Source organism: Homalodisca vitripennis, unplaced genomic scaffold (genome assembly GCF_021130785.1).
Source record: "Homalodisca vitripennis isolate AUS2020 unplaced genomic scaffold, UT_GWSS_2.1 ScUCBcl_2131;HRSCAF=6575, whole genome shotgun sequence".
In the NCBI taxonomy this organism is placed as follows: Eukaryota; Metazoa; Arthropoda; class Insecta; order Hemiptera; family Cicadellidae; genus Homalodisca; species Homalodisca vitripennis.
The window spans coordinates 120279-143329 of NW_025778295.1; the positions used below are offsets into that span (position 1 = coordinate 120279).

The following is a 23051-nucleotide window of genomic DNA, read 5'->3' on the forward strand; positions in this document are numbered from 1 at the left end:
CTAGCAAGTAACACAGAATTATCTTTATCTATGGCTGTTACTTCCCTAGAAGATAAGCCGATTTGCTAACTTTCAAAACAGAGTATTTGCTAGGATTGAATTGAAGGCCATGGCCTTTCAATCATTGTTTAACAACCTCCAAATCAGTGCTAACCTGTTAATTGATGGAAAAGCAAAAGCAAAGTTTAAGATGGTCTGAAACAGACGGCAAAACACTGTGTCTATCTGTTCATTGACTTGTTCATGCCTCTTGCTGGTTTTGAGAAACATTGAAAACTTTGAAGACTAAATTTCTTTTGCACATTTGGCCACATAATTTATGTGTATCTTGCCAAAAAAATATTTTTCCTTCTTTGATACTTTTGTTATTCCTACTCACTGTATTAGTTTTTGCTAAAATGTACATGTTTTTTGAAGATATCTAACTCTCATATGAATCTAACATTCACTTTTGATCACTCTTGCACATCTCTGTTTTTAACTATTTTTATAGTTGTCTTATTTTTGTGAAGACTTATTTGTTTCCACTTACAATAAATTACTCTATTTTGAAATTTTCACCAAAAATTGTTATCTTTATGTCTTTGCATTTTTTTACATAACCAATAATTCTTCATTATTGGGAAAATATACAATTTTCATAGCAAATGGCTATGACTACTAATTTCCAAATAAATAACTATGACTTACCATAGAAATACATCAAAACTGCCAATGGAAAATTTTTGTATTTCATTGTAATATTTTAGTATGGATACTTAGTTATTCAACTCATTATCTGTAATTTGGGCACAACAAAGCAACTTAAAACCAAAAGACACTACATTCTATCCTAATTAAGAGAGGATATCCCTCTTAAATAAATGTTTACTTATATATTCCTCCCAATTTTTTAAAAGCAATATTAGTAGTGAATGTTGAAATAATAGCCTTACCCAAGACTTGGCAAATACTGAAGTGCTATCTCGAGATCTTTTCCATCAATTTTGTAGCTTGAACCATTCTTCAACTTCACAGAAATTTCTTGAAATGGAAAAGTTTGAACATTAGGCACCCCAACACCAAATGTAATACCTTGAGGGGGAAGGGGTTTCTTCACTGAAATATACATAGTTATATAGCTCAATTCAAAGATATAATTTAAAAAAGAACACATGCAGAAAGAAAGACAGAAAACTAAGTGAGATAAGACTATACTTATATCACAGTCTTACTTATTTTGTCCTGAAATATCGTTTGGTGAAGTTTGATAGACTAATTTACAAATACTTTGTACAACACTTATTTTAAGTTTATTACATTTTGTTTAGCTGGCTGAATAGAGGTCTGCCATTTGAATCTTGAATCTTGAATCCAGTCCAAAAACAAAGTGTTAATGGACTACAGCGTTCCATAAAATGTATGGATCCATACCATTTTAATGTTAATAGAATACATTATGTTCAGTAACCTTATTATGTTAGTTATTATATACGTACAGTGTTGCCATTAAGGGCAAAACGAAATAAAGATGTTACACTTGCTGGTGATAGATTTAAGATGGCAATAGTGATATTTGACCTAACTACAGTATTTTTTAGTGAAGCACTAAAGTAAACTTTTTGACAAAGTCTGCCGTAACTCCAAATGTGTTTGTAACAGACTAAAACATCAATACTAAACTTATTGTTGCAAATCGAACAAGCACTGACAGTTTCAGGAAGTCTTTTTCAACAGTTATAAAAGAAACATGTTTTACCATTTTCAAACAAAAAAGTTTAACTCAGAATGCAATATTTTTCAATAGAATGTTAAAAAGCTGTTGCAAATTCAGTATGGCTGACAAGTAATTTATGATCTTACCACTGACTAGAACATTGTGTAAAGAAACAAGAAAATAAAAGTTAGTACATATGAAGCAATTCTCTCTTAGAATGCAAAGCATTCTTCTTTTTGCCTTAGTTTTGAAAGAATAGTTGTAGACGATGATCATTTCTTTTTAAACTAGTTTATCAACACCTTTTACAGTACATACTTATTAACAGTCTACAGAGTGAGCTGTTCCTCCTGACTCTGCTATAATTTTACCACTCACTAGAAATAATATTTTGTTCATAAACAAGAAACTAAAAGTTACTTATATAAAGCAATTACATAGCTCCCTTAGAATGGAAGGCATTCTTCTTCTGGCCTTAGTGTTGAAAAAATAGTTGTAGTCAGTAATCCTTCCCTGTTGGGAAGTGTCATGTGACGCCATTCGGGTTGAAGAATCGTTACATTTTTGCCAAAGACTTACAAGTGTTTGAAGCAATTTTTTATTCGTTCTGAAACATAACATATAATAAATCAAAACAATTTATATATATATATATATATATATATATATATATATATATATATATATTAGACCATATATAAAACTCTCATTAAAATAAAACATTTTATAAATTAATATTGAATTTTGATAATTAAAATCTCGATTGCCTTTAAATCCTTGATAAGTATTATTTTTAATACTGCAGAGTTCTATAGTTCAGAGTACTGCAGAGTTATAACTTACTGAGTTTTAGTACAGAAAGAGGCTCCCATTTGGAATCGACTGTTTGAGACGGAGATAGGGCCTCGCTTTCTTGTGTATCATTACCATTCATATTACCTTCTTTACAAATAAGATCTAGCAGATCATCATTCAAAATAAGGCTACATATTCCGAGGGCTTTGTATTTTCATCAAAGAAAGTTCTGCCGATCCCACACAACTAATTTTTTTTTCTGTTTTTCTTATAGTAAAAGCCTCTGGATTGTTTTTTTAATAGATATACAGTGTGAGTTAAAAGTAAGGATACACTCTGACTTACATAGACTTCGATAGACAACCACTTTCCTTACAAACTCAAACCTGTTTTACAATTTATTACCTGCAGCTGCTGCAGGGCAGGCCTCTCTTATCTTATCAGATTTGAGGAAGTCCAGTATCATGTTCAGTCTCTGGTTGGAATTAACAATTTAAAATAAACTAGATATGTTAAATATTTGGATAAACGAACTTAATATAACCATTGATATAATAACAAGTAATGAAAATTGGCTTGTTGAAGAAGAATTACTTTTATATCATCCACTAGGTTTTAATTTAGTCAGTAGTTATTGCAGAAACCCTCTCCTTATAAGAGGAGTAAGCTGTGTATATGCCAGGGTAGGGATAGAATTTCAGATAATTAGTTTGTAATACTATTTTCTTCTATTGTTTTTGAAGCTTCAGCAATTTTACTAAAAAAAGAAAATTCCATAATTGTAACTATTACGATATACCTATTGTTACTGTATATTGTATACCTGATTCCGATGTTAACAATGTCTTCTGTTTACTAGAAACACTTTTACAATTTTTATCAAAAACACAAAGAAACTGTTCTTTTGTCTGGAGATTTTAACATAAATATAATTAAAAAATCATTTGAAAAGGAGTCCTTTCTTAATTTATTATGCACATTCAATATGTATGATTTGAACGTGGAAAAAAACAAGAGGAGAGACATGTTTAGGCAACATTATCACTAATATAAGTACAGGAAATCTTAAATGTAGAGTAATAGAACCTCACCTGTCTGACTATGCTGGCATCTTAGTCCTATATATAAATCTAATTTAACAAATATACAATGTCCTCTAAAAACTAACAACATTTACAAGAGTGGTGATAGAAATTTTTAAAGAACTACTTCTTAAATTAGACTGGACTAGGCTTCAGTTTTTTATATATAGTTGAGGAGGCATTTTATTAATTTATTGACTCGTTTATATGAAGAAACATGTTATTTAAATGAAGTTATAGTTAAAAATTCCAAAAGAAAACTTAAGAATTTTAGAAGCTTTATTTTAGTTTGTTATGACAATCTAAAAATAAAATAAAGGTACAAAAAGAGAATTGTTGGCTAAATCTGTGTACAAGGAAGTTAGAAAACTATAAAACCTTGATTAAGGGAGAAAAGCTATTGGCAAATGAGGATTACATTAATATGTCTAAAATAAATGTAAAGCCGCATGGAATATTATCAAAGCTAAAACAAACACAGGATCACAATCTAATGAGTCTCCTATTGATTCTAATGTTTTGAATGAATATTTTATAAATTTATCGATTTATATGAATAAAACACAAGTACCTGCTGATTTAAGTGTAGCTCTTAACTTAGTAAATAATTATGTAAATAGTTGTACTCCAAGAAATACGTTATATAGCAAAATAATTGTTGTTGAAGATGTCCTAAAGTGTGTTTCTGAATTAAATCTATCTGGTAGTGAAGATTACTATGGGTTTTCGAATAAGATTACCAAACAGATTATCAGTGTCATACCTGAACTACTAACTTGTCTATTTAATTGAATGTTAATTGAAGGCACATTTTGTCAATGTTTAAAAATAGCAAAAGTGGTTCCTCTTTATAAGAAGGTTGATAAAACAAACCCTTCCAGTTATCATCCCATGTCTTTAATACCTATTTTATCAAAATATTTGAATACTGTATTAAAAACCAATTACAAACCTTTTTCATGCTGAATGGTCTCTTATGTAAAGAGCAGTTTGGGTTTTTACCAGGATTGAATACTAAAAAAGCTGTAGAAACTTTAGTTGGTAGACAATAGACAATAGACAATAGACAATATCCTTTATTACAATTTCTTCAAGAAATGTTACAGCGTCAAATTTAAGTCAAATTAGTATAATAGATAAGCTTCTTCAGTGTTATGTGGGGTCTCCCCAAGTAAAGAATTCATTTAGGGTGTAGAAAGCCTTGTCTAGCAGCCATCTCTGTAGCTTCCTCTTCATCAGCACAGGGCCTCCAGCTTTCAAGTGGTCTGGTATCTTGTTTAGCATCTTCACTCCTGCATACAACGGTTTCCTTTCATACATGGCTGTTCTGTGACCTGGCAGCACATAGTTTCCTGCATATCTGGTGTTGTATTCATGCACGTCACTTTGTTTAGGGGGCTCTTTGGTCACACAGTAAAGGACAGTATCTAGGATGTAGATGGAAGTGACCGTCAGGATGTTCAGGTTCTTGAAAACATCTCTACAACTTTGTCTTGGATTTAAGCCTGCTATTACTCTGATTGCCCTTTTCTGCATACCCAGGACGCGGTTGAGATTGCCCATAGTGGATCCACCCCAGACAGTAATACCATAGCGTAAATGGCTTTCAAAACAATGCATAGTATGCAGTCCTTGTTGCCTCAGGGGTACTAGTTGCCTTGATTCGTTTTATGGCATAGAGAGCTGACCCGAGTTTTAGGCAAAGATTGTCCACTTGATTATTCCAGGATAAATTTTCATCAAGTATGACACCTAGATGTTTGATTTTGTCAGCTGCTGTCAGATTGGGCATTTCAGATACTGTAGACTTTTTATTCCCAAATGACATTTGCTTGGACTTACTTTCATTGAGAACTAAGTCATTTTTCATACAGTAGTCTTGTGTCATATTGAAGGCAATAAAAGTGTTCACTTCTAGTTGATCTACGTTTCTGTTTGCAGTAAGCAGCACAGTGTCGTCCGCATACATGACCATCTTACTGTATTCCTCTAGATGTTCTGGAAAATCATTGATAAACAGCACAAACAGAATTGGCCCTAGGACAGAGCCCTGGGGAACTCCTCTGTTAGTCGGTACCAATTCAGATCTGACAGTATTTGTAAATCCTCTTGTTGTGTGTTTTAGTTCTACCATTTGGCTTCGTCCTTTTAGATAACTTGCAAACCATTTTAGTGCTGTTCGTTGGATTCCTAAATTTTGTAGTTTAGCTAGAATAAGATCATAAGGTAATATTATTCATAATTTTGAATATAAAACAACATCATTTGCAACCATAATTGACCTAAAGCCTTCGACATAATATCTCATGAGTTACTTATAAGTAAACTGTATTCATATAGTGTGCAAGTTAGTGAGTTAAATTTTTGTGTGTCTTATTTGAAAATTAGAAAATAAATGGTTTTTCAGGGTTCTAATTGGTCTCTTATAAAAAAAACATTCAAATAGGTGCTGTAATCGTGAATTTCTACACAATTATAGTTGGCAAGAAACGCAATGCTTATTTCTAGTAATTTTTTGTAAAGTTAAATAAAATAAAATTATGACAATGGAAATTTAAGAATTAAGCAAGCAAAACAATCTACTAGGTTGTAAACAACAATGTACCAGGTTGTTTTTGACTTTTTAGTTTTGTAAAAAAAATTATACCTGTCATTTTTCACAGTTATGTTAATATATTATATATAATGTACTTTATGACACACTATTTGTACAGTAATTTTCTTGTAGTTTAGTAATGTGAATTTTTATATGTTTCACACTTTCACAAACCTTAACACGATGTTAAAGATTGTAGGTAAAGATTTGTTCTGCTTTTAGATAAAAAAGTATAGATAAACGAGTTAGAATGTTAACCACATAATAACTGGTGAAGCTAAAATTATGGTTACTTTAAAATTTAGCTTATTTATTTGTGAGTATAGACCTGTAGAGAAAATTATTTACAATCAGTAACTTTTAAGTTTTTGTATCGGTAATAATGAAAATAGGTACAGGTTTTTGTACTTTTCAACCAAACTGCAACTATGAAAATGCATAACTCTGAAAATTTTGATCCTATTAACACCAAGTCTTTATACGAGATAGATACAAGTGCACTTTGTTTTGAGTATGTAATTTTAGAATTATATGAAAAAAGTTGTTACTATATCAAATTACCATTTTAACTTTTATTCTTGACTGGATGGTTCACACAAAGTTCGGCATTGGTCACATTATGGAGTGTTTAAAGTCATTATCTTAGTCACATAATGTAATAATTACAATTTAAAACTTTAAACTTTAACACTGAGTTTAAACACATTATGTCAATTTATCACGGCCGGTGCTATTTGCTTGAACGAGCAAACTGCCAGACTGCTCAAGCTAAATTCATTTTTCTCAGCTGCTACACCAATAGTATTGGTTAACATTAAAACTATAGCCTTCTGCAAAGAAATTGCGGTTCTTTACAAACAGTTTTAATATCCAATTAGTATGTACACTTATTTCAGTAGAACAAGAAATGTTAAATAAAAAGAGTAGATTACAATGTATGGGGGTTCTTGCCAGTATTTTTCCCCAGAGGCTACGATGGCTCAGCAGCCCTGGTTAAATCTCTGATATAGATTTTATAGAAAATATTTTGTAATTTCGGAACGGTATGTGAAGAACTGCTATATCTTTTGTCCTTTGCTTATAGTTAGTTGTTAAATCTTCTGTTAATGATTTCTCATTTTGATTAATTAAATTTAAATGGTGAGTATTTTATTTTGTTTTTATAAGAGTTTTTCAACATAGCATGTTTAATATTATACTGTATTGTAGTAATAATTAAATACTTTTTCTATTGTTTGCTGATATCATGCAACCATAACTTTTTAAGCAGTAAAAAAATTTAACATATCTCATCTCAAACTGTTATATAGGCATCATCAGGTCATATTAACATAATTTTTACATAACTATTTAACACATTATATATAGTTTACATTACTAATAGTTCTAAATTCAACAATGCTTTTTTGACAGATGCTAAAAGAGAAATGAATTTTTTTGACCTCAAAATTATATGTTAGTGAATGTTTGTATTCTAATGTCCTGAGCTCTTAATCATTAGTCGAAATAAAAAAATAAATATTTTATTTATTTTAACCAAAGTTTTGAAATGTATTTAAAAAGTTAAAACTATTAAAATTTAACTGACAGATTTTTTACAATGATAATAGTGGAATAACAATAGTGACTAATTTAGTTATTAAAATACAAAGTTGATCTAAAATTCAAAATAAAAAAAGTGAAATAAACATCACAATATCTGCAAAAGTTTTTTTAATTTAAGTTCAGATTAATTAACTTTGGTGTGTACTAGTAGTCATCTAAGTAACATATCTTTGAATTTATTTTCATTACTCCTTTATAAATTTTATTTGGAAACTTTTATTATAATGCAAAACTTTTACGGGCTGGGTGATGTTAACAATAATATTGGAGTAATTTCATGTTGATATAAAATATAGTATGTTGTGATATGAAACTTACATAAGTGATTAATTTTATTTTACATATTTCGCTTAGTGACATTTCTGTATTTACAAAAATAAAACTTTTATTTCTGAACTTCAATCGCTTTCAACTTGTATTGATTATTTCGTATCAGGTATTTAAAATTTTACAATAGCCCACTTTTGCAGATAGACTAATATTTATTGATAATTTAGGGCTAGGTTAAAAAAAAACAATATTTGTTATGGAATTTTAAAGATTTCGGTCTAACAAAATAAACTCCTATTAGAATTCATAAAGTTAATATGTGGAATTGTACGAAAAAACAAAAATATTCATTGTAATGTTGAAATCAATGGTCATAATTTTATTTTTGTTTCAATGATAATTAATCATAATAACTAATTTGATTAACTTATAATAAATCGTTTGCTACCATGTAATAATTTTTATTCAATTTACAACATCATATATTGTTTACCGTTTTATCACTGTTTGGTTCACAAGAGGAACTGTAGAGATTGTTTCCATTGTATGCTGGAGAGAGAGAGAGATAGATAGAGAGAAGCTCCCACGGGATCCATGATTGATATGTATTTAGCCTGTGGATAACAACAGGTGCAGACTGGGGTGTTGCTCCACTCACTGAAGCCTACTTCCTCCACTTCCTGTTATCTGTCCACTGGTGTTCAGTCATCATCAGCCATGCACTGTATCACCATCGATTTCAACATTGTTTCTCTCGTCCTCGCCAATCTGCTCTTTCTGGTCTGTTACACTTGTGTCCTAGTTTTCTTCTAATATTGTAAACTGTCAAAATATATGTATTTCTAAATCTGTCCATTTAAAACTCATTATAAAACAACAGTTGATTCATGAATTATAAAAGAAGAATGGTGTAGTAGTAATAAAATAAAAATTCATTAAAAAGCAATATATATATATATATATTAAGTATATATGATATTTATTGACATGGTGTCATATCTTAAAAATAAGAAAGAAGGTACAACTCAGTCCAATAGCCTATTATTACATTACACAACTAAAATCAATAAATAATGAAAACTTAACAACAATATTGAAATATACTTCACCATAACACTAATTAAAAACTATTTATTTATTTTATTTATTATAAGCTTCACATAGGTTTTATAATTTTCAGCATTGCTAAAGATAAACATATGAATTGTCAATGTTAAAAATAAACTAAACTAATAAACTAACCTAAACTAATCAAGAAACAGTTACATATATGCAAAGCTTAGTAAACTTGGTCAAAAAATTCAATAATAGGGACTAGTAAACAACTTTTATTCATTTAAGTATTCATTAACTGAATAGTATGCCCGGTTAATGAGGTAGCATTTTAGGGAGGTTTTAAATGCGTTTATGGAATTCTCCTTCTTTAGATTTGGAGGTAATTTATTATATATTTTAAGAGCTGAATAATAAGGACCCTGCTCGAATAGTTTTAATCTGTGTATGGGGTATTGTAAGGGTTGATTTCTGATGTTATGATGGTGCAATACTTGATTTTTTTGAAAAGAGTTGTTATTAGTTTTAAATAGTAATAGGATTTCTAGAATATATAGAGATGGTAAAGTGAGAATGTTATGGTTTTTAAAAAAATGGTTTGCAGGATTGTCTCTTTTTAAGTTTGAACATGATTCTAATGATATATTTCTGAGTTTTGAAAATTTGTTTTGATAACACAGAATTTCCCCAAAATACCAACCCATACCTCAGATGCGAGTAAACATAACCATAGTAAACTGCTTTCACAGTATCTAAACTAGCCACATGAGAGATAGTTCTCAATGCGAAACAGGCTGAATGTAACTTCTTTTCTATAAAGACTGTATGTTCTTTCCAGGATATTGAATTATCCACAACTAAACCCAGAAATTTACATGACGATGTTACTTTAATATTAGTTAGGTTAAAGTTAGTATATGTGCTTGCCGATTGATGTGTTGAGAATATTAATAATTGGCTTTTATTTTCATTGAGCAGTAACCCATTTGCTGAGAACCACTGTCCTGCTTCGTCAGTTGCTTGATTAATTTTATTCTCTAAATCATCAAGAGATTTTGTTTTTATAGTAAGAGTGGTGTCGTCAGCAAACAGAACTACAGATGAAGTAGTTAGGTTATGTGGGAAATCGTTCACGTAAATGAGAAATAGTAATGGACCCAGCACCGAGCCCTGGGGAACGCCACGATCATTGAGTTGCCAGTGGGAAGAAAACTTGATAGAAGAGCTATTTTTAATTGTAACCTTTTGTTTCCTATTTAATAAATATGAAGATAATAAACTGTGAACTGAGCCTCTTAAGCCATAAAATTCTAATTTCTTTAACAATATACTGTGTTCAACACAGTCAAAAGCCTTTGAAAGGTCGCAGAAAAGAGATGCAGTATGATGTTTTTTGTCAATTGAATATAAAATTGTGTCAATTAGTTCAAAAACTGCTGAGGCTGTTGATGAGTTGGGTTTAAAACCAAATTGATTTTTACACAAAATGTTATATTTAGTAAAATGTTTAAGAATTCTGACTGCGATTTATATATAATAACAGTGAATAAATAATACAAACAAATAATGTAAACAAATAACAGTGGCATAAAATTTTAAATGCTCACAAGACAAGTGCTCATCAATAATTGAACAAAATGCTTTATATTTTAACCAAGTAATAATGGAACTTTTAAATTTAACAAGACTAACTGACTGTGCTATATCAGGTAATTAATTAAACAATAATTTCCATGTATAAATTACTTTTTGTTTTGTTTTGTGGATTTTAAAACTTGCCTATAAATTTAATAGCACATTTTTATACATAAAAATTAAACAAGAGGTTTTGGTGTAGTTCCATTAAACTTGAACTTTATCAATTCTCATAAACTAGAATATTGTAACTCAACTAACCCTGTACAGAAAGTAACTTCAGTCAAACAATGCTGATAACATGAGTATGCCCATTCTCTAGCTGTGGTGAACTTATGCCATTTTCAGTTTTGTTAGTGTTCATGAGTGTACCCAGCAAGAGGCAAGGAGTAGCTGCTCCCCTAAGCAAAGCAATAGTTATATGCTTATAAAGAGAGAAAACAAAACAAAATCAAACAAATGTGGTTAAATTGAATAATCATTTCTTTACAACACGGAAGTGATGTTGTAATCATATATTAAAGGGTACAATTTCAACTCATTATTTATTGCTTGTATACTATGCTTATGTTTATAGCTTTATCACTTATGGAATCACCTTATGGGGCAATACACATTATGCAACAAAACTTTTTATTCTGCAAAAAAGGGCTGATAGATTTATTGCTGGTGTACCTAACAGAGATCACTGTAAAGCTTGGTTTGCAAAGTTTAATATTCTAACCCTACCATCTGTTAATGTATTAAGTGTTTTGATGTATGTTAAAGATAACTTGAATGACCTTGTTAGCCTTTGTGATAACCATAACTATTTTACGAGAAATAGGAATGATCTGTTGCTGATGAAGTGTGAATAACAAACACGCAAAGTAGCTTCAGGTATCTGGGAATCAAATTGTACAATGCTTTACCTGAACATATAAAAAAATTATCTAGGCCTAGGTTTGAAACCTCCATAAAAAAACATGTTGCTTAAGAAGTTTATATATAGTGTAATTAAATTTTACAATACTAGTAATAGTATGCTTCTTAAACTTGTTTCACATGTTATAACTTGTTGACGTTGTTATACACTATTGTAGTGTCCTGACAATAAATTATTTCATATGATATGAGTTTCTTAAAATGTTTGTTTGTTCACTTTTTTGCTTTAAAATGTTGTAACCTAAAAGACCTTCGCTTCCCTCCCCCCCCCCAAAAAATTGTTATTTTGGTTATGCCACTATTACTGTGTTTACTTGTGAAAGAGTGTTTAAATGTGATATCAGTTCACGGCTCAGAGTACATAAATTTAAAGAATTATTAACAACCTAATAACAATCCATTTTACAATTAAACATCTTACAATTGATCCTATTAACAATCCATTTTATTTTTCAACACTCTAGGAAAATAGGAAATGGTAACAGTTGATATGTTTATTCCTGACCTCCAGTAGTAAATAAGGTGTACACAGATTTACGATCAAATATTTATATAAAACATGTGAGTAATTAGTATAGGAGCAGAGAGTAAATATAGTTTTTGCTGAAACTATATAAACAGAAAAAACTACTAAAACAGAAAAAAAAATACTCACCTCCTGTCTTATCTTGACTTCCTTGCCCCAGCCACTCTTCTATTACGTAGCTCTGCTGCTCATGTCACATGGACTCATACTTACAGCACTGTCTCTCTCTGATGCAGGGTGGAGGACTGGGCCTGGTTATGTGTGGAGGATTGCTACTGGAGGACACAGAGCGTATACTCACCTCCCGTCTTATCTTGACTTCCCTGCCTCAGCCACTCTTCTATTACGTAGCTCTGCTGCTCATGTCACTTGGACTCATACTTACAGCGCTCTCCGTGCTTGGCTGCTGGTCTGCACATCTTAATAATTATTGCATTCTTTCTTTTGTAAGTATATTTGAGTGATTAATTGTTAATTTTTAAGATATCAAGGATTCAAATAGTACTTTTTTCTGTAGTTTAGCTCAATTTTCATGTATCTTATTATCTTTAGATCACTCTGTCTCCAGAAATCAATTGGAGTGAAGTATTCATAAATATACTTCAGATTAAGTAGTGGTTTAGAAGTTTGAGGATGCCTCATACTTTGCTGAATTTCCAACAAAACTTGATAAAGAAGGCCATTCTTTTCAATACCTAACCCGGTGTATTACATTAGGAATTTTTGTTACAGTATCTGTTCTCTCTGTTGATTCTTCTGGTGGCTGAATGTGTAGTGGGAGTATTGGCATTACTGTGCCCACAGTATCTTGGTCTTTCTATGGATAAGGAGGATATCAAGGACAACTGGCAGAGAACGTATGGAGTGCCAGGCAGGGAACAATACACTGCTGCCATTGACCTTGTACAGACTAAGGTAATCATGGGCTGATTTAAAAAAAAGAAAAATTGAGACAAAAACAATTTTAACTGATTTTTATTTGAATATTTTTCTCATTTACAAAAACATCTCCAAGTTTGGCCAATTTGGCTCAAAGAGGTAAATGAAATCGTATGTCCCAAACTCATCAATAACTTTTTGATGTTACCAGATCTTGCCTCAACAGTCACTGAAAGTCAAAACATGCTGTTTCAATATTGATTATGTTATTATTAAGCTCCAAGCAATTTGTTCTAAAGGTGCTGAACCCTGAGTTAATATTTGATTCTTAATACATCATTGATGGTATTAGTTAAAGTTCATAAAATATCAAACACACTGGTCTACTTTGTTCCAAAAAAAATCTAGATAATATTCTGAGTTAGTATTTTATCCATATTAGTGCTTTCAAATCCATGTATCTCCCAGACATAGATTTTATTTAGATAGAGAATGGCTTTCGCTCTAAGGTGCCATCTACTGGAGTCAAATTGATCTCAAAAATATAATTTATCTAAAGATATTATTGTAGATTGTTCACTTCAATTGTTGTTAAATTTATTATTAACTTTTAACGTACCTAGTCTCCTCCTATTCCTTTTTCAACCAGACATTGAAGTTTTTATTGTGATGACACAAACACAAATCTAGATTTTGTTTCATAAAATAATGTATTAATTATTTGATTCAACAATTAACCTGTTATAAAAACTACAATACCAGGAATAAAAGTCTGTTAGACAGAGAGACTTTGCTTTATTATATCTCAGTTGATGAAAGCTTAATGAAATGTCGGACAGTTTTCAGTGTTGTGGGATAGATAATGGCAATGACTTCACTGCATCTTGGTGGCGACTGCGAGAACTGGCCCCAGAGAATCTCATTGTACCCTTGTCCTGTTGTATACAACAGCAACCTGCAGCATTTCTGGACCCTCAACCACTCAACACCTCACTTTGCCAACAGTCGAGCTTAGAAAACCACCGTTTAGCCAGGAACCTTGAGGTACAATCTTAGGATCAAATACTATAATCATGTATTTAACAATTTAGACCAACCTTTTTGTCTAGATTTTTAGTCATGTATTCTCATAATATCTGTAATGTATGCGGGTCGACACTGTACTCTCTATGGGTCGGGAAGAATAATTAAACTACACATTTAGAGTAACATTGCTCTAGGACCGCTCGTAAAGGAACGGACGGGACGCGGAGGTTACATGACGGTGTCTGGTGGTGGACTCCGGGTGGACTGCTGGCTGGCCAGCTTGGACCGTTGGTTGTAGGGTAGTGGCGTGATGTGACGTCACAGGAGAGCAGCCTATGAGCATTCTTTATTCTTTTAGACCACATCGTATGTTACATCGCCTGACAATACATACTGCCAACATCACTGGTGCAGACATTAAATATCACTATGGATACCTACCAACTTAGTACTTCTCACACTAAATACACTACAATCCTCCCCCTTAAAATACATAAGTCCCCTACAATTTTAGAAATTTATCAATTACAATTTGTTTTACAATTCTCCAATTTTAAATCAATTACAATGAATAAGAAAATTGACATTATACTCTTTTATTTTTGTAAGTATAGATTATAGAGAACAAAATACAAACTCAATATAATCATTTAACACAAATCACAAACACTTCAATCAAAACCAATAAATCAGAATATAGCAATTAATAACACATTGAATGAACACAATTAACAAATCGATAATAATAATGCTTAAACAATATTAATTATATACAAGTCACAATTGGGTTGTATTACAAGTCCATTTTGACTAAAGGTTTACGATCCCTTAGTGGGTATCGTCTAACAGGTGTCATTTGTTTGGTGGTGAAACGCTGGAACTGTTATTGTTTACATTTGTACGTGGGCTGGGGCTTTGCCCCTGAGCGTTTCTGTTATTGTTATGGTTTTGCGGAGAGGGGGGCAAGGTCGTTGCTAAAAGTACTGGCGACCTTGCGCTCGCTCTGTCCCGCGACTGTATATCGATCGTTTCCTGCGTGTGCTCTGTTGCCACGCTTGCGTCTGGGAGTCTAGGCATTGTTGTCAACTCAGACATTTCCGGACTAACACTGTAAACCTACCAACTGGTCGATATGTCGTTTCCACCTCATGCCCGTATTCAGTTCAACTAAATACGTGACTGGTCCTAATCGTGAAACTACCACACCTGGTATCCACTTATTTCTACCTCTGTAATCTCTGGCTATGATTGGTTGTCCAATAGCTAACTGTCTAGTTTTACTACCCCTATAGTACAATCGTTGTTTTTCTTGATTATCTGACATTATTGCTTTAACATTTGGGCGAATTAAATCTAACCTAGACTTTAGCGATCTGCCCAACATTAATTGAGCTGGCGATAGATTGGTAGTAGAATGCACTGTATTTCTGTAAGTGAACAGGAAGTTACTCAAAGCTAATTCTAAAATCCTTGGAATTATGAAGAGCTGTTTTCAATTTATTTTTAATAGTTCTGACTGACCGTTCTGCCAAACCATTGGTTTCTGGGTGGTATGGTGGTGAAAACGTGTGTTTTGATACCATTTGACATCAAAAATTCTTTAAACTCTTGACTGGTAAAAGGTGGTCCGTTGTCGGACACTATGTGGTCTACAATACCATACCTACTAAATAATTCCCTTAATTTCACAATCGTGTGAATAGCTGCCGTTGAAGCAACGGGCAACACCTCTGGCCACTTAGAGTACGCATCTTTTACCACCAAAAATAACTTGGACTGAAAAGGTCCAAAAAAATCAATATGAATTCGAGACCAAACTCGTTCCGGAACATTCCAATGATGCAGGAAAGCCTTGGGCGGTTTTGCTCGTTCCTCCAAACAGGCTGCACAGCTGTTAGCTAGTTGTTCTATGTCCCGGTCGATATTAGGGCCACCATACATATGCACGGGCTAATGCCTTCATGCGAACAATACCTATGTGTGAAGTATGCAATTCGTTCAGAATGTTTATTCTGAACCTTTTAGGTATTACCACCCTGTACCCCCACATTAGGATTCCTTGCTCCAAGGTTAATTCCGACTGTCTAATTTCAAATGGCTTTAGATCTGGTTCAGTTACAATAGGCCAACCTAATTCTACATAGGATATTACCTTTTTGATTTCACTATCTACCATTGATTCTCTTTTTATGTCTACATAGCTTAATGGTATGTCATTTTCAGCTAAACACTGCAAATAGGTACCTATGACATTAATATTAAGGTCATCATCCGAGATTTCATCTTTAATCTCACTATTTACAGGTAATCTAGATAAACCATCGGCATTGCCATGGTTTTGGGACTTAACATACACAATCTCATATTGGAAACCACTTAAAAACAAAGCGTATCGTTGTAACCTACTGGCTGCGAAAGCAGGTAACCCTTTCTTTGGTCCAAAAATAGCCACTAAAGGCTTATGATCAGTCTTTAACAAAAACTGTGTACCATATAAATATTGACTAAATTTCTTAACACCAAATACAATGCTTAATGCTTCCTTATCTATTTGTGAATAGTTTTTCTCAGCGCTATTTAACACTCTCAACTTTGCGAATGATATAGGTCTTTCTGTACCGTCGTATTGAATCTGACTCAAAACTGATGCAATGCCATATGGACTAGCATCACTGGCTACCACTAGTGGTAATGCAGGATCATAATGCGCTAAAACTTCAGCAGAGATTAACTTTTGCTTAATCTCTTGTAGTGCCTTCTTACATGCTAAATTAAATACAAAATCGGTATCCTTTCTTAACAACTGATACATTGGGGTTAAAATAGTGGATATCCTAGGAATGAAACGTGAATAGTAATTAACAAGACCAAGGAAGGCTTTAAGCTGTGTCACATTTTGAGGTTCAGGTGCCTTGACAATTGCTTCAACCTTACTAGGTGCGGTATGCAACCCTTGTTTACTGATAACAAAACCTAAATATTCTAAACTGTCACAGAAAAATTTACATTTGTTTCTTGCTCACTGTGAACCCATTGTCTTCAAGTCTTTGACACACTAGTCTAAGTCTATGCATGTGTTCCTCATTGTTTTTACCTGTTACTAGAATGTCATCTAAAAATACAGTTACCCCCGGGATACCTTGTAATGTTCGTTTCTATTATTCTCTGGAATATTCCCGGTGCTGAACTGATACCAAAACATAGGCGATTGTAAGCATACAATCCTTTGTGTGTGCTAATTGTACAATACGTTTGACTATCTACATCTAGTTTAAGCTGCTGATAAGCTGAAGATAAATCTATTTTAGAGAATTTTTCTCCGTTTTGTAGGCTGGCAAATATTTCTTCAATTTTCGGTAACGGGTGTCGGTCTACCTCCAAGAAAGGATTTACAGTTATTTTATAATCCCCACAAATTCTTATTTTCCCATTAGCCTTAATAATTGGTACAATGGGAGTCCCCCATTCACTGGTATCTACTGGTGAAATAACGTTCTCTTGTTCTAGTCTAGTCAGCTCGGCTTCTACTTTTTCTTTAAGTGTAAAAGGTAACGTCCTAGGTTTAAAGTATTTTGGTACTACATTTTCTTTTAACTTTAATTTAAACTGGTGCACCCTTGAAACATCCCAACTTATCCGTAAATACATTTGGAAACTCATTGTACAGTAATTCTACTTGTTTGTTGTTGTTGACAACAGACGGATTGACAGATGTTTGTTTGTTTACCTCTACAGGTGTGTTGTGGCTTCCACTGACAGGCGTGCATGCGTCTGCCGCGCTGCCGCCTGCAGTTGGCACAACCCCCACCATGCTCGTGCGATCGGCTGACTGTACATTGTTTACATTACTAGGCACTCTAACTGTTAAATCTAATGCTTGCATCCAATCACGCCCTAACAAGGGATTAGCCCCATTAGCTACGATGTATAAAGCTAATTGTTTCTCTTTACCTTTATGTTGTACATTGACCATAACCTTACCTAAAGGCCTGATCTTTTCATGTGTAATATGAACTTAATACTAAGCTAGTTGGATACATGTTTATATTTCCTAACTTAGTCTTACAATCTTTTTCTGACATAACTGAAACACAAGCTCCACTATCGACTTCAAATACAATTTCCTTACTTTCCACTAATAACTGTACCGTTATTGGCTCAATTTTATTAATCTTAGTTTCTATTTCTTTAACCGTAAATAGATTGGAAATGTCATACACATCGTCATTGTCTTTATGTTTCCAGTGATTATCTGAACCGGACTCTGCTGATTCTTTACTTTCCTCTACATAGTGCTGCCTACCTTTATAAACATATTGCTTTTTATTGCTGTAAAACTGTTTCCCTTTAGCTGAAAGCTCCTTAGACCTATTTGTAAAAACATTTGGTTTGTTCTCATTAGGTTTGTTAACATAATTTTTCGATCTACAAACTCTTTCAAGGTGTCCCTTCTTTTTACAATGATTACACGTGTACTCACGAAACCGACATTGCGATGCTGTGTGTGATCCTCGCTTGCCGCAACAATAGCAGGTGATGTCTCCCAGCGCCTTCCCGCCGTCCGATGACCGTCTCGCTGCGATGCTCGCTCGCCGCCTGTGTCCTTTTCGGTATCGACCCGCTGCTCTGCATCCGGTGAATACGTCCTCCTGCAGTTGTCATCTGGGCCGCCCCCTTCTCAGCAAATTCCATTGCAGTAGCTAGTTGCACGGCTTTTTCATAAGTGAGGTTCTCCTCCCCGAGAAGTCTTTTCTGTATCTGTTGGTCTCGCAGACCCGCGACTAATCTGTCCCTTAAGTAGTCTGGCAATTTATCACCAAATTCACAATACTTAGATAACTGTTTTAAATGCACAATATAATCGCTAACCGTTTCATGATCCAATTGATTCCGCCTACTAAATTTAAATCTTTCCGTGATAAAAGAAGGCTTGGGATGCAGATGATTCGCTATAGTGTCCACAATTTCCTTGTACGACTTGTCAGACGGTTTGTCTGGTGTAATTAAGTCTTTCAGTAACGTATAGGTCCTTACACCCATAACTGTCAACAAAGTGCTTAGTTTCTTTGAATTATCGATATCATTACAATCAATAAAAAACTCAAATCTCTCTATATAAGACTGCCACACGATTCTTCCGCACTATCAAAATAACCCATAGACCCGATAGTTGCCATTTTGTTTTCTTGTACACTCCGTAATAACTGTTTAAAATGTCCCCGGTAAAAATAATCGTCTAACGGCATTAATTGCAACGATTAAAATCAGCTTGTGCGCTGCTTACACCAAGAATAGTTTATATCGATCGGCGTACCTTACTCCCGACCGTTGGAATGTCCGGAATGTCCTTGCACATTCGCGGTTATTTGCACGTGTTCATTACGCTTGTTGCCCTTCCGCACTAAATCACTGTAATTCACTGTTGCAGTTGTTTTCCTCGTCGCCACTGTAATGTATGCGGGTCGACACTGTACTCTCTATGGGTCGGGAAGAATAATTAAACTACACATTTAGAGTAACATTGCTCTAGGACCGCTCGTAAAGGAACGGACGGGACGCGGAGGTTACATTGACGGTGTCTGGTGGTGGACTCCGGGTGGACTGCTTGGCTGGCCAGCTTGGACCGTTGGTTGTAGGGTAGTGGCGTGATGTGACGTCACAGGAGAGCAGCCTATGAGCATTCTTTATTCTTTTAGACCACATCGTATGTTACATCGCCTGACAATACATACTGCCAACATCACTGGTGCAGACATTAAATATCACTATGGATACCTACCAACTTAGTACTTCTCACACTAAATACACTACAATATCCATTGTTCTTTGGAATCTATTTCACACTGTATGGTTGTATTTTAGAGATTCTCAGACCCAGACCATGTGCTATGTTCTCAAATATTGCCTAGTGTTCATTTGTTCTCCAATTACAAACTCATTAACATTTCATCGTATTGCTCCAAACAGTCAATGAAAGGATATTTGTTTTCTTGCCGAGCTTCTACTAGTATATTTAGAATAACAAATATTTGAGGTAGATTTCATAGAAGTCATTTTTCAAACGTAAGCAGGCACATATCAGGTACATATTATTTCAGTGTTCCATGGTTAAGAGTGTCAGGTTAAAACCTGACTTTTATATCATAACTGAGTCTGCCTTGTTGCCCCGATCACAAATACAAAATACATAGGTCTCAGAAAACCTTATTTCGGTCAAAAGCAGTTTGCTTCTAGCCCTTGTCATGTGATTCCAGTCTAACATATTTCCAGTGCCTTAGTAGAGTTTGCCTTGTTGTCCCAACAAAGAAAAATATGTACATACGTAGGTCTGAGAAGCCTACTTCGGTTAAAAGTTGTATACTGTATAAAATCACTTACAATGCCACAATTGAGTTTGCCTTATTGCCCCAATCAAAAACTGTATACGCATGTTGGTCTTAAAAATCTACTTTGGTCAAAAAAGTAACTACTTCCGGATCTTGTAATCTACCTTCGGTCTAAGGTATTTCCAATGCCATAGTTGAGTTTATCTTGAAGAAGAATTGATGAGAGAAAATATACACACTGTACATATGTAGGACTGAGAAGCCTATTACGGTCTAGGGGGAATCCTATTATTTCCTATCTACCTTTGGTATAAGGGGATCCTTATTATGCAGCTTTCCAAAATAATTGTTTATAAGGTTTTACGTTGTGAAGTAATGTTGTTTTTTGGACTTAAGTTTGGGAAAGAATGAATCATTGAGGCGTGTTAGTGTTCATTTCACTGTTTTCTCTTAAGCCACTCTTAAAATATCATATCACCATGTCAAGGAAGCCTACCAGTTTGGAACATGTAAATACCTTTACAGCTTTGTTCATTAATGTTAGTTTATAACAGTGTTTAAATCATATTTTACAATGCATTGGGTGTTTTTAATTCGTCACTGATGCAATCTGGAGTAAAAGTTAGACTAACTTTGTTTGTGCTATCTGCATCACTAATGATCAAGCATGCTCTACAATTTAAATTGTTATCAAATGTTTCTACCTCTTTGTTGAACTTCAACTGTAAAGTGCCAATAGCTGTTCAGTGTCAGTTAAATTTGGATTATGAATCATAAATATTACCATTGTTTTCTAATTATAAAATATTCCAGATCAATTTTTTAGATCTTTTTCTTTATATAAATCTTCCCCAGATTTCAACGAATATTAAAAAAAAATGATTAGCATAAATTGGCCCAGCCATTCCAGAGATTAGCGCTTAGGAACACATTTACATAACAAATACAAGCAACATTTCATCTACAACCACTCAAAACCTTCAAGCAGTTCCTACAGAGGCTCTTATAAATGTTCAACAATTTTCAGCTGATGAAGTGATAAAGACAATAAAATCTATGACAAACTTAACTTCTGCAGTGATTGACAAGATATCAACTAAGATCCTTAAGTATTGTTCAGATGAACTAATAATCCCACTCATTAAAATCTCAAACATGTCCACGGAGCGAGGCATTTTCCTATCAAAACTAAAGATAGGTAAACTCTATATAAAACTCAAACAAGGAGACCCCCAAAACATTAGCAACTATAAGCCAATCTCTTTATTCCCATCACTCTCAGAACTCACAGAAAAATTATAACCACTAGACTTCTGGAGTATTTAAAAAGTAACAAATTACTAACTGACAAGCAGCATGGTTTTATCCCTGGTAAATCCACTACTACTGCAATTATTGACCTTATTGAGCTAATAATTGACAACATAGAAATTGGTAACACCATAACTACTGTACTCTACTCCTTAAGCTTGGCAAGGCTTTTGACTACCTAGGTTATAACCTCATACTGACTAAACTTAACAGACATGGGATCCAACAAACATCTCTCTGGTGGTTTGAAAGCTACCTCAAGGGACGAAGTCAGGACAGTGGAACTAAAACAAACAGTTAACAGGCTCATAAGTATTAATTCAGTCTAAACTTCTGCCTGTCAGAAGAGGGGTTTCACAAGGCTCGGTCCTTGGGCCCTATTCATATTATTCATTAACAACTTCCCAAAATATGCAGAGAATATTGTAAAATGCTGATGTAAGTGGATGACACTGTGCTAATAAGAATACAAAGCAACTAGAAATAGACTTGTTCATTGTCTTCAGTTTGGCCCAAGAATATACAGTTAAAAATAATCTTGTTCTCAATGAGAATAAAACAAAATAAATATCTGACTAAATAAATGACTGTAAAAAAGCTCTTATAAATGATCTACCAGGTATCCAAGCAGCTGACAATATTAAACATCTAGGCATAACACTTGATGAAATCCTAAGCTGGAAAAGTCATCTAGACAACATATGCCTTAAGCTTGCTCAGCTATATTTGCACTGAAGAGAATTAAACAGATCTTAAACCATGACAATTACATACCATAATCTTTTTGAAAGCTACTTAGGCTATAGAATAATGTCTGGAGTGGTTCTTTGGATGGAAATCTTCTTCGTATCCTAATTATGCAGAATAAAGCACTAAGGATAATGGCAGGAATAAGACCCAAAGAGAGCTGCAGAAACCTATTTAAATACTGGAAATGATTGACAATGACTTCCATCTACAACCTGGAAACCATTATGCACTGCAGATTTAAGAATCCTCCTAAAACAAAGGTATCTGCACAATTACTTCACCAGACAAGCAGGAGACTATACACTCCCTATTCACTGAACTGCCTTATTTGAAAAAAAGGCATATGATGGAATGAAGCTATCCAACAAGTTGCCTGACTACCTGAAAGATAACAACCCAAGAACCATGAATAGAATCTTTCATCATTGTCTACAGAACCAGGCCTTCTATACACTTGGGGAAAGTACATAAAGCTTTGAGATTTGTTCCTGAATAACCAATAAAAATATAAAAAACTAAAAGTCACACTCAATTTTATAAGTGTTAGTTACTCTAGTCATTCTAAAAATAGTCAGTT

At 33.5% G+C, this 23051-nt stretch overlaps 1 protein-coding gene across 1 annotated transcript in view; it reads right to left on the reverse strand.

The window, feature by feature from the left end:
- LOC124371869 (kynurenine/alpha-aminoadipate aminotransferase, mitochondrial-like) overlaps positions 1–23051 on the reverse strand; it is a 62368-nt gene that overhangs the window by 37652 nt on the left and 1665 nt on the right. The window contains exons 2-3 of the mRNA XM_046830235.1: positions 2134–2303; positions 936–1098 (exon numbers count right to left, since the gene is read on the reverse strand). Coding sequence (XP_046686191.1) covers positions 936–1098; positions 2134–2303 — 333 coding nt within the window. The remainder of the gene's footprint in view (positions 1–935; positions 1099–2133; positions 2304–23051) is intronic.